We start from the raw sequence: 12,528 nt of genomic DNA, 5'->3' as shown, positions 1-12,528 counted from the left end.
CCGCACCATGCCCGCCGTGGACAAGCTCCTGCTAGAGGAGGCGTTGCAGGACAGCCCCCAGGTATCTCTCGCAGCTCCGAACTCCTTTCCGCCGTGGCGACGCCGAGGAGGCCCCTCCTGTCCCGGGACAGAGGCCGCGCCCCCGCCCGGGCACCTGCGGGAGTGCGCCCGGCCGGCTCAGGGAGCCTTTCCTGGGGGTCCTTGGGCCCTGGAGGGGCGGGCCAGACCTGGCCCTGCTTCCCTAGCCCGGGCAGAAGTGGGAGCCCGAGAATGCCCCCTGCATCTGGAATCCTGGTGTTATGGCTCCTTCCCAACTCCGCTGAGACTGCCGGATCTAAACTCTGGCTCCATCACTTGCTAGCTGAATGTCCCTAACAAAGAACTTAACCTTTTTGTGCCTTACTTTTGTCATCTGCAAAATAGGAATAGTAATTACACCTGCTTCGTAGGATTGTTAGGAGAATTAAATGAGAACATGCTTGTAAACTTGTGAGCGGACAGTGGTACCGAGTAAGGGTCAGTCTTACCTCTATTGCTTACTTCTTACTGCTGTTACACTGATGAGACCTAGTGGATTTAGGGCCAGAATGGGAGGTAGACAGCCTGGATCTTTCTCAGCGGTATCAGGCCTGCCTTTGGCACCGTTTTCCCATTTGTGAAGAGAAAATGGCAATACCTGCCCCCATTCGTCGCGCAGGGGACCCTCATTAGCACATTCCAAATATGAGTCAATTTCTTTGAGCCGTGCAGATGAAAACGGGTGTGTAAATATAGCCAGGGAGTGAGGGACGCCAGTAGTTCATTAGTTGGTAATTCAGTGCACCAGGGGACTTCTGTTCTCCTTCGTTTGACATTTCCCCGGCTTCATATCCACTTCCCTGGTTTTGCATCCCTGGGTTATAAAAGTAAGTATCGATATTCCTTAGTGACTCAACTCTTGAAAAATTAGCATAATTTTCTTTTTAGTTTCCTCTCTCTTTTTGGCTTCCTCCCCTTTTTTCTTCTGAATTATATCTCCTAAGATGATCCTTTGATGGGCTCATCTTTGCCTATTCTGCATCTCTCCAGTTCAGGATAAGTCAGAAGGGCTGTGCACTCAGGTGTCTTGTACCCCTTTCTCTGTGACCCTCCATATGTGGGCAAGTAGGGAGCCCTACAAAGCCTGCAATTGTATTTAGTTAGTTTGTAAATTTGCATCCACTGGGATGACTTTTCACAGCCTCTTTTTTTTTTTTTTAAGAATCATTCATTTAATTTTATTTATTATTGTTACTATTTGCAATAGGGTAATTGCACTCATCAGAGGGGGAGAGAGAAAAAGCAAGCCACCAGGTCCCACACCCGAATTGCACTTGGCCATGTGTGAGTTCAGCACCCCAACCACCACCCCACCTGCTGGCCCCTTCACAGCCTCTTTTTATGCCCCTGTAGACTTTTGGTAGTTTAATCAAACTAAAGCCCTTGGTAGAAGACATTTCACCCATGCTCATACCTGTGGAGTGGGATCTGAAGATAATATGTAATGTGGAATTTCTAACAATTACTCGGATCGCTTTGGACTGTGCTTGCTTTGTAATTGTGGAAGTGGATGTTCACATAAGTTGCTTTTTCCACCGAACATGGTCATGGCTGAGCCAGGTTAAAGAGTATGCACTGATTCCCTATGTTGTCTTCATTTACAAGCTGCATTTGGAGTTTTCAGCTTTCACATACATGAATACAGGTTGACCATCCCTAATCAGAAAAATGCAAACTTTGAAATGCTCCAGATCTAAAACTTTTTGAGTGCTAATATGATGCCTTTGCTTTTTTTTTTTTTTTAAGAGATTTTTGCTATAGGGCTTGTGCACTCACCAGAAAGAGAGAAACAGAGAGACAGAAAGTGAGAAATCACCCCCCAGGGGGGATGGCCACACTGCAATCCCTTCTCCTCCATTCTTCTCCCGAGATCTTGGGCACGCACGCATATGCCCCCGGTGTGAGTTTAAGCCACCAGTCCGGGACTCGAACCGCTATGTTGTGGGAGTCCAGTGATATAACCATTACACTAACTGCTGATCTCAGGCTTTGGTTTTTTTAAAAAGTTTATTTTTTCCATGAGAGGCATGCCCATCTCCGTACCACCATCTTCCTCCAGTGTCAGTCAGCCTAGATCACATCACGTGTGTCCAGAGTGTTCAGGGACATCCTGGGAGGTGAACTCAGAACCTGGCCCATGTGAGTCCCATTGCATTATCACTGCAGTGCTGCCTCGCCCCAGCACCTTTACTTTTTGATGTTTCAGTATACATAACGTTTGTGTCATGTGCACAGTTGTTAAAAATATTGTGTACATTTACTTTTAGGCTATGTGTGTAAGGTATGTACAGTTACTTTTATGTGTATAAGTAAGAAACATAAATGAATTTTACCTTTAGACTTTGGTCCTATTCCCAGAGGATTCATTATGTATATGCAAATACTCTAAAATTGGAAATCTGAAACACTTCTAGTCCCAAGCATTTCAGACAAAGGATACTCAACCTGTTTATACTATTTCTGAGTGGCTTAAAGGATTCACCCTGCTGTGAAGAAGTAGTAAGAGGACTGGTAAGTCAGGAGAGGTGGGTTCTAATTCTGTCTCTAACACTAATTTATCATGTGATTTAGGTTAGTCAGTTAATTCCCACCCTGTGGCTAGTTCAATTTTCTTATCTACAGAAAGAAGGACATGGGACAGATGATCCCTTGAAGCTTAGAATTCTGCCACAGCTACATCACTTATAACTTTTCACTTAGATGTGGAAGAGCAGGTTTAAAGGCATCGTCATTCCTATTTAATGTTCCTGTTAGAGTAAGAGATTTGTTTGTCATTGCTTTTGAGATTTGGCCGTAACCCTATGAGGGTTCTTGATGATGTACAAAATGTAAGCTGACTTCAAGAAGGTCTTTAATAATCATCAGAGCATATTTATTTAGCACTCTTTTTTTTCTTTAATTCCTGATAGAGTACATATGCATGCACCAGAGAGAGAAGCAGCCTTTGTTTTGAGAAATTTTTTGCTACAGGGTATGTTCACCTGAGAGACAGAAATTGAGAAATCTCCTGGGGGAAAGGCTGCACTGCAATCCTTTCTCCATTGTCATCTCAGGATTTTGGGCATGTACACACTTGCCTGGTGTGAGTGTCAAGCTGCCAGGTCTAGGACTCGAACTGCAGTCAGCCTCGTGGGAGTCCCATGCCTTAACCACTACACCACCTGTTGGCCCCAAGGGAAGCATTCCTTACAGGATCTGGTTATGCTGTGATCACTTTCCTCTAGCCCGTCAGCTCATCAGGATCTTTGGCATTCATGCACACACGTGGTGTGTTTCAGGTCTGTCAGGCCAGGGATTCAAACCATGGCAGCCATGTGGCTTCCACCTCTGCAGTCTGGAACACCACCAGCGGAGCCACAGAGAGTAGGCCTGTTAGCACTTTGTATGAGGCATGTGCATAATGCAGCTTTATTCCCTAGAAAGTAGACTTAGAGCAGGGCGGAATCTAATTCAACTCCACTGTTCTATGTAGAAAGAATAAACATAATAGCAAACACCAGTATAATTCATTCTGTGTGCCAGATACTGTTCTTAATGCTTATGTATGTTAGGCCAGTGCCCCCCACCATCTTTAGAAGTAAGTGCTATTAAAATGGCCAGAGAGCAGAGAAGTGAGATAACTTGCCCAAGATTATAGACTATAAAATGACAGAGTCAGGATTAGAACCCAGGCACCTTGCCTGTGCTAGGAATACTGCTCAGGTTAGCCCAGCCTCCTAGCCCCTGGTTTTTCTGTCATAGGTGACCTAAATTGTTTCCCCTAAAAGGAGAAGATCCTAAGAAACAATCTGTTGTCTGTTTCCTGTAGTCTTTTTTTTTTTTTTTCTTTTTTTGGAGAGGTTTTTGCTATAGGGCGCGTGCGCTCACCAGACGGACAGAGACAGAGCGACAGAAAGCGAGAAATCACCCACTAGGGGGGATGGTCACATCACAATCCCTTCTCCTCCATTCTCCTCTTGGGATCTTGGGCACGCACGCACACGCGCCCGGCGGGAGTTTAAGCCACCGGGTCCGGGACTCAAACTGCTGTCGACTACGTGGGAGTCCAGCAACATAGCCATTACGCTGCTGGTCCCCAGTCTTTTTTTTTTTTAGAACTATTTTATTTAACTTTATTTATTTATTTCAGTTTGACCAGAAAGAGAGAGAAGAGAGAGAAAGTAACTGAGAGTAAGTGAGAAAGCAAGCTGCCAGGTCCAGGACCTGAACTGCAGTCAACCATATCTGAGTCCAGTGCCCTCAAGCATCACACCACCTGTTGGCCTCCACCCATCCCACCGTTTTTTTTTTTGTTTTCTTAGAATTATTTTATTTGACTTCGTTTATTTATTTTAATTTGACCAGAGAGGGAGAGAGAGAGAGTGAGAAAGCAAGTCCTGTAGTCTTCTGTAAAGTGGTTATGAGGGTTGCTCAGTAACCTGGTTGCATAGGATTAATTAAGTGAATACAAACGCTTTTGTGTTTGAACTGAGTGACCCAGGAAGAACTGAATAGAGGTTGCCTGACCTTAGACATATCTGTTCATTCTGTCCTTTTTTAGTTTGCAGTGCCGTACAATGTATTCTAAAACTAGTTTCTTCTAAAACTAGTCTCTGCATCCACATGCATTATTTCTGCTAGCTTCCAATACATCTAGGCAGAATGTTTTAGGTATTAAGATATTTGCCTCCATTGGTGTTTGTGAGCCTCTGCTTCTCATGCTTCTCACTGGGCACAGCTAGCTGATGGGATTGTGGTGATAAGGAATGCCATGGGACCAGCAAGTGGTGAGGTGGTTAAGGAGCTGCACACTCCCACATGGCTGACCACAGTTCAAGTCCTGGACCTGGTGGCTTGCTTTCTCACTTTCCTTCTCTCTCTCTCTCAATGTGTGTCTCTCTCTGGTCAAATTAAAATAAATAATACATGAAATTAAATAAAATATATTTTTTTGAGAAGTTTCTGCTATAGGGCACGTGCGCTCACCTGAAAGACAGAGACGGAGAGAGAGAAAGCAAGAAATCACCTCCTGGGGAGATGGCCACATCTCAATCCCTTCTTCCTTCTCCTCTCAGGATCTTGGGCATGCACGCACACATGCCTGGCGTGAGTTTAAGCTGCTGGGTCCGGGACTCAAACTGTGGTCAACTGCATGGGAGTCCAGTGACATAGTCATTATGCCAACTGCTGGTCCCAATAAAATAATTCTTAACAACAACAACAACAAAAAAAAAAACCAAAAAAACAAAAACAAAAAAAACAAGATAAGGAGCGCCTGCCCTCCACTGGGTCACAGTCTGCTTAGGAGACAGATAAATGAGGCTGCTGTTCCAGGACAGTATGAACGCTGCTCTGATAACACAAATGGAGCTCTGAGCTCCTGCAGCTCACAGCTCTTCAGGGGCTTATTCTCTTTTTCCCTGAGCAGTACACTTCTGAGATAAGGTCAGGACAGAAGCGCTGTTGTTTGCTTTTGTGTTTGTTTCTTTTGCAGTTGGCATAACTGAAACAGAAATGAAAGGCATAGTCTGAGATTGTGCAGTGAACGGCCCTGCTGTGGACAGCCCTCTCCAACCAGACTAGTCTTTCTTTACTGGAGAGATGCCTCAGAAACGGAGCCTGAGTGGTTTTGTATGTGTTCGTGATGGCGAGGTTCTTCTCTAACAGAGTTTTTTCTTTCAGTAGACTTGCTTCTACTAAGACATTTGTCCCTCCACCAACTGTGGCGATAAGAACTCATTTTTTTCTTTTTAGTAGTAGTATTTTTTAATTTTACCAGAGAGAGACCAAAAAGAGAAAGTGAGAAAGCAAGCTGCTAGGTCTAGAACTCGACCCACAGTTGGCCATGTGTAAGTCTAGCATTGCTGGTCCCATCTTACATTTTATTTTAAAGTTTGTTTATCTTTTTCCATGAAGAGGGCACCCACAGCAGGATCTGTGTGCTGTGATCCAGCTCCAGCCAACCAGATCCCAGGCACACTCGTGCCTCCACACATGTACAGAAAGGCCTCAAGCCACCAGCCCACATGGCCTCCCCATTACAGAGTGTCACATTCCCCGCCGCATCACTGCTGGGCCTCTGAGGCTGCCTAACCTTACATTTTTTAAAAATAATAAAATGTTATTAAAATTGTGTCATGAGGGCAGGCTCAGTGGCTCAGTGGTAATGCCTGCTCAAGCAAAGCTGGATCTAAATGGAAGACCTCAGGATTCAGTCCCTCAGTCAACCTATACACGCCAGGCGCATGCCTGTGACCCTGGCCAGCTGGAAGGCAGGGGGATCACAGTGTGAGACTCTGTTGAGGGTGCTTGTCTTTCTCTCCCTTTCTTTTTCTCTCTCTTGAAAAAAACAAACTTTTTGAAATTGTGTCCTTATACAGTTACACGCCGTTCTTGAGAACGTGTAGGACTTTTTTATTAAGTAACACCCCGTTTCTTTGTTGGAGGAATAATACCAAGCTGAGTAGTTTGCTTTTGTTTTTCTGGCCATGCAAACTATTGAAAGTGTAGGATAGTGAGAAAGGATGGAATTCAGTTCTTCCACCCCTCTGAACTTGCGTTTGGACATGTGTAAAATGAGAAAAATAGCTACATGGTGGAGTTATTAGAAATGAATACTGTGTGTGGAGTGTCTGCATGCCTGCTTGCCATCATAACTCCATACATGATTGCTGTCATCATTACATATGATACACACCAGTGTCCTTCCGACTTTTTTGTGGGATTTTGAGCATCTGAGATACCTTCACCTGTCCTTGGTCTCATTCCTTCTTTGTGTCTCAGACTGTCCTTGTCATTCCAAACACAAGTTTGAGCCAAGATGGCACCAGTGAATGGACAGTAAACAGTATCCAAGGTAGCTGGGTATATTTTCTCAGGGACCATCGCTGCCTATGAAATGATAAAGAGAAGGCTGGACTTTTCCTGCCATTTCTAATGGGTGTGGTGGTGCAACTATCCAGAGTACAAGAAAACAAAGCGCTCATGGTGTGGTTCTCTGGCAGTTATCACAGGGGAGAGCATGACAGTAGGGTCACCAGAGAGAATCCAGCTCCAGTCAGCCTCTCTCTGGCCTCCAGGCAAGACTGCATCTGTGGGCCAAAGCGTATGCCCACCCGTGAGGCCCATCCTGTGGGGGCTCCTGCTGTGTAGGAAGCAGGAGTGTTGGTGCCAGTCAGAGCGAGGTCCCCATCCCAGCCTTGCTGTTTCCCAGCAGTGGGAGGTGAAACAAGTTTCTTAACCTCCATGAACCTCAGTTTCATCACCTATGGAATTTGGTTCATGTAACCATGGTGTCTGCTTCCTAAAGCTGTTGGAAGGATTACATGAAGTAGCTAAGGTCTAGTGCTCAGTGCAACCTCCAGGAGGTCCAGAGCGAGTGGTTGATTTCGTTTTCTTTGTGGCTTCTGTGGAGGGTATTTACGCCAGGCCTCTCTTCATCTTCTCTCTCAACTTCTATTTTATGCCTTAGAGTATTAAAAGCAATAAATATGAGTCAGCCAAATGGTCATTAGTAATATTTTGAACAACTAAATAGCCACAGTTGAGTTGTATCACTGCTCATTCTCCTAGACTTATTATAAAAAAAAGGTACCAGGGTCTTCGTAAACATAGGTAGGCTCCTGCTTTTGGCACCATGAATACCAAAAAGCGTTCCACTGACAGATGACACATAGATACATCTAAGTAACACTGCGGCTGTAGGGCCAAGGTGAGATAATACACATAAAGCCCTTAGCATGTAGTATCTAATCATCGCATTTCGCTACCTCCCTCATAATCACCATCAGCTGCTGTCAGCGTGTCAGGCACTCATAGGCACTTTACATGCATTATTTCTTGACTTCTGCAAATTTATGTTAAAGCCTGTATTTGGGCCCAGGACTGTCCTGGTCCCAAAGCTACCACAGCCCTTTCAAAGGCCCCAGGAAAATATAAGCCCTTGGAGCATGAAGTCATTCCTCATTATCTTAATGTCTTAGTTCCTGACACAGGGATTCAACAGATGCTGGGTGAATATTGACTGATGGACCACCAGTGTATGTCTTAACCATATGTTTTTTAAAAATAAAAAATACGAGGACCAGCAGGTGGTCGTGGACTCATGTAGTCAACCATGGTTCAAGTCCTGGACCCGGTGACTTAAAACTTAATGCCGGCACATGTACATGTGTGCCCAAAATCCCAAGAGGTGAATGGAGGAAAAGGGATTGCAGCATGGCCATCCTCCCGGGAGGTGATTTCTTGCTTTCTGTCTCTGTTTCTCTCTTTGGCAAGCACATGCACCCTATAGAAAAAGTCTCTCAAAAATAAATAACAAGTACATTTTCAAGGTACATGGAAATTTCTAAAAATACATTTTTACCTCCCCGTTGACTTCCATAATGGATTATGAAATCCAGTGAGTCAAGCCACAGTTTTTATTCATAGAATAAGTAGAATATAATAGAATCGGTGTGTACTCATACTGGTGATAAGTGTTGTTTGATAAAACCTTTGATAAAACCTATGGTCCTGATGTAATGTGTAGTTAAAGAATTATTCTAGCACACAAACTGTACATTGTATGAGCTCTGTGATACTGCTTTGCTCTGAGCGCTTTAAGAAAGTTTTGCTATAGAGTGCATGCACTCTTCAGAGACACAAAGAGAGACAGAAAGCAAGAAATCACCTCCCCAGGGGACTGGCCATGCCGCAATCCTTTCTCCTCCATTCTCTTAGGATTTTGGGCACGCGTGCACACATGCCCAGCGTGAGTTTTATGCCACCAGATCCGGGACTTGAACTGCAGTTGACTATATGGGAGTCCAGCGACATAACCATTACAACATCTGCTGGTCCCATCTCACTGAGAGCTTTTTAAAAAATTAGGTTACAGTTTCCTTAGTCTTTGCACTATACTTTCTCTGTTGATAAGGATTAGTACTAAAGAGAGTACACTGGTCTCGGAGCAGGTATTTTTAGCCTGGAAGACCCAGGATAAGCACGCACTGCTGTGCAGCAAACCAGTTTGTGGAACAGGGTCAAGGGTAGAACACGTGCAGTGGGAGGTATCAATCTGCTGCTTAGGTTCCTGTCCCAGTTTATTGGGGATGCTTTGGAGTCAGTTATTCCTTTTACTGAGATAGGTTTGCAAAAGAAAGAATTGAAATTCATTGGCAGGGAAATAATGAGCCTTAATGAATCATTCTTAGTAAAGCGCTTTGATATCACTTCATTAAAATCAGTTCTTGGGACCAGCAGATGATGTAATGGTTACATCGCTGAACTCCCACATAGTCGACCATGGTTCGAGTCCCAGACCCAGCAGCTCAAAACTCATACCAGGTGCGTGTGCGTGCATGCCCAAGATCTTGAGAGGAGAATGGAGGAGAGGATTGCAGCGTGGACATCTCCCTTGGGGGGTGATTTCTCACTTTCTATCTGTCTGTCTCTGGATCTCCAGTGAGCACATGCCCCCATAGCAAAAATCAATCTCTAGTATAAAAAATAATAAAATCATTTCTGTAATACACTCTCCATTGTACCCTGTTGGGGTTATTTTCTGAAGTGTCAGTGCCATAATCACTGGTGTTTTAAATTCCTGCTCTGCTGGATACACTCTTGAAAGTGCCCTGGGTAGATCTCTCTTACGTGACGCCTTTGCTTGCTCAGATACCACCCAGTGTATAAATATTTCCTTAGTGTGCAATGACAGGAAGTACCTTTCGGCCACTGACACGGCTCCAGCTGCTCTCGAGGCCACTGAAGAATTATCTACCTGAAAGAAAGAGCTCACACTCACTTAAGTTGCTGTTTGAGTTTTGTGCCCAGAACTACCGCTGGTGGAGCAGGGGGCATAAAAATTTCTGGCCATGAGTTTGAAATTGGTTGAATAAAATATGACAAAAACCCTGGAAACTGGCCGTGGTGTCTCAAGAGGAAAGAATGATGCACTCCTGCTAGACATCCGAGTTACGGAACGCCTGACAACTGGTTACCATGGGGTGATAGTATCCCAGCATGCAGGTGGCCACACCCCAGGCACACACACACACACACGCACACACATACACATACGGGCCTGACCTGGGGTTCAGTTGATACCCCAGAGGGGAGAGGCTGCCCTTTTAACACTTTTATTTATTTATTTTAATTGAATGGGCTTTTCTGGCATTAAGGTAGGAGCGAAAGTCAAGACAGATACTAGCCTTTCCGTCTTCATCTTTCTAGAATTGGCTTTCCTTTTCTGGCCCTTATATTCACTTTATACTTAATTGGCCCTGAACATACCCTGGTCTAAAAAATTAGAAAATCGGTATTAAATGAAAGCTCCAGGAATTCACGGATACTGGTGTTATCAATAAAAGAACACCAGAGAACCCACAGCACCTCACTGCCCCGTTGCAGTTTGTGCACGTCTTTCTTATTTCCACTGGAAATAAAATGGACCTTTCTTCTTGTCTTGCAGACTCGCTCTTTACTGAGCGTGTTTGAAGAAGATGCTGGCACCCTCACGGACTATACCAACCAGCTGCTCCAGGCCATGCAGCGTGTCTACGGAGCCCAGGTACACCCTACCCGCTCTTCTGCAGAGAGACAGAACAGGGCCTCTGCCCTCAGCTTGAACTTCTCTTGAATTAAAGTTTGAAATAAAATTATTTTCCTTATATCTGTTCTCAAAAACCTCAGAAAAGCTAAGAAATTACAGTAATTTTCCTGTAGCAAGAACCAGTGGAAAGGGGGCACACAATTTCTTTGAATTTTTCTTAATTCCACCCGAAAGGGAAGCATTCGAGTCTTCTCTTCCTACTTATTTATGAGTGGGTCCAGTATTTTGAGACATGCTCTTTGTCTTTCTCACAAATGGGCAGTCTTAGATGTCGCTGTGGGAGGGTAGAGATGGTTTTTCAAGGACTGCTTCTAGAAAGACTTGAGTCACAGTTCTGAAACTAATGGGTGGCTTCTTTGTTTTGAGGAACAGATAGCTCTGGTTTGCGAAACCACGGAAAAGGAGTTGCTGAGCTAGCAGAGTTTTAGATTAAGAAGTGCCATGTATTTTGCTTTCGAAGAGATTCATGAGTTACCTTGGAATAAAATTCATTTTGTTGCACGTCAAAATGTTATGGCAACTGATGATTTTCATTATCGATTCCTTGCTGACTTAAATCTATATGTGATGATATTTCATTTTCTCATTCATCTCTAAACAAATACCACACTCAGTAGTATACAGCCCCTAACAAGCATGTGTAGTCATCTATTCGTCACTCACTATATGTCCTTGCCATTTAGGGAACTGGAAGACAGAACAGGTCCCAGAGAGTGTTGGAGATACATAGTGGGGTCACCTAACCCAGGGAGTCATGCTGGTCATCCAAAAGAAGGACTATTGTGATGGTTGAGATCTATTGAATATTTAATAGCGTCTAGCCAGGCAGCTTCAGGGGCTTTTATGCTGATTATTTTTCATTTAAATTCCCTCCAAAGTCTGTGATGTGGATGCTATTATTATCTTCATTTAACAGGTCAGGAGACCTAAGGATTTTGATGAAGAGTAACTTGCCAAGTCCACCCAGTTAATTTATGGCAGAGCAAATCAGCCTGAAGGCCAATCAAACTCATCACTACTAAGCATGGGGATAGTGGTCCAAACTAGAGAAGTAGCAGTAGGAATGGAAAGAAGTAGCTCGATTTCGGAGGTACTTAGGAGGTGGACTGGTGATTGATTGGATGTGAAAGGGTCGCGCAGGTGAAGGACTAATAGAAAATGACGCCCAGGGAGTTAGGAAGTGGCACAGTGGTAATGCAACTAGACTCACATGGGAAAGGTCCTGGGTTTGTGTCCTGCCCCCTCCCTGAGCACACCAAGCATGTACATGCCCACCTATGATCCGGGCTTGAGATTCAGGTGGGTCGTAGCATAAGGACTCTGTTGGACGTGGCACTCTCTGCTTTTTTTCTGCCTCTCTCTCTCATGGGAGAAATAAGTGAAAAAAACTTAAAAGTAATAATAATAATTGACATAATGGCTATGTCGCTGGACTCCCACGTAGTCGATCGTGGTTTGCGTCCCGGACCCGGTGACTTAAACTCACGCCGGGCACGTGTGTGTGCGTGCCCGAGATCCCGAGAGGAGAATGGAGGAGAAGGGATTGAGGTGTGACCATCCCCCCGGGAGGGGGATTTCTTGCTTTCTGTCTCTCTATCTCTCTCTGTCTTTCTGGTGAGTGCATGCACCCTGTAGCAAAAACCTCTCCAAAAAAAAAAAAACCAGGTCTTTGACTTAAATAACAGGTGGACAGACAGAGGAACACAGGAAGAGGAGCAGGGTGTGTGTTCCTGTGTGTGTGTGTGTGTGTGCCTGCACACATAGGATCTTGCTCACATGTATGCATATGTTTATGTGTGTGATGGGAATGGTGGCAAGCCTATCATAAGGTCCTCTTTTTTTTTTTTTTTTTTTTTTTTGAGGGTTTCTTTTTTCTCGTG

At 44.5% G+C, this 12,528-nt stretch overlaps 1 protein-coding gene across 3 annotated transcripts in view; it reads left to right on the top strand.

Annotated features, from left to right (window-relative positions):
* The first annotated feature begins 6 nt into the window (after positions 1–6).
* APPL2 (adaptor protein, phosphotyrosine interacting with PH domain and leucine zipper 2) overlaps positions 7–12,528 on the top strand; it is a 64,135-nt gene continuing 51,613 nt past the window's right edge. For all 3 annotated transcript variants that reach the window (XM_014591893.1, XM_006141438.2, XM_006141439.3), the window contains exons 1-2: positions 7–61; positions 10,508–10,606. In XM_014591893.1, coding sequence (XP_014447379.1) covers positions 8–61; positions 10,508–10,606 — 153 coding nt within the window. In that variant the 5' untranslated portion in view covers position 7. The remainder of the gene's footprint in view (positions 62–10,507; positions 10,607–12,528) is intronic.

This window comes from Tupaia chinensis, unplaced genomic scaffold, assembly GCF_000334495.1.
Source record: "Tupaia chinensis unplaced genomic scaffold, TupChi_1.0 Scaffold000054_1, whole genome shotgun sequence".
Taxonomy (NCBI): domain Eukaryota; kingdom Metazoa; phylum Chordata; class Mammalia; order Scandentia; family Tupaiidae; genus Tupaia; species Tupaia belangeri.
The sequence above is the reverse complement of the archived record's forward strand: the minus strand, read 5'-3'. Positions and strand labels throughout refer to the sequence as shown.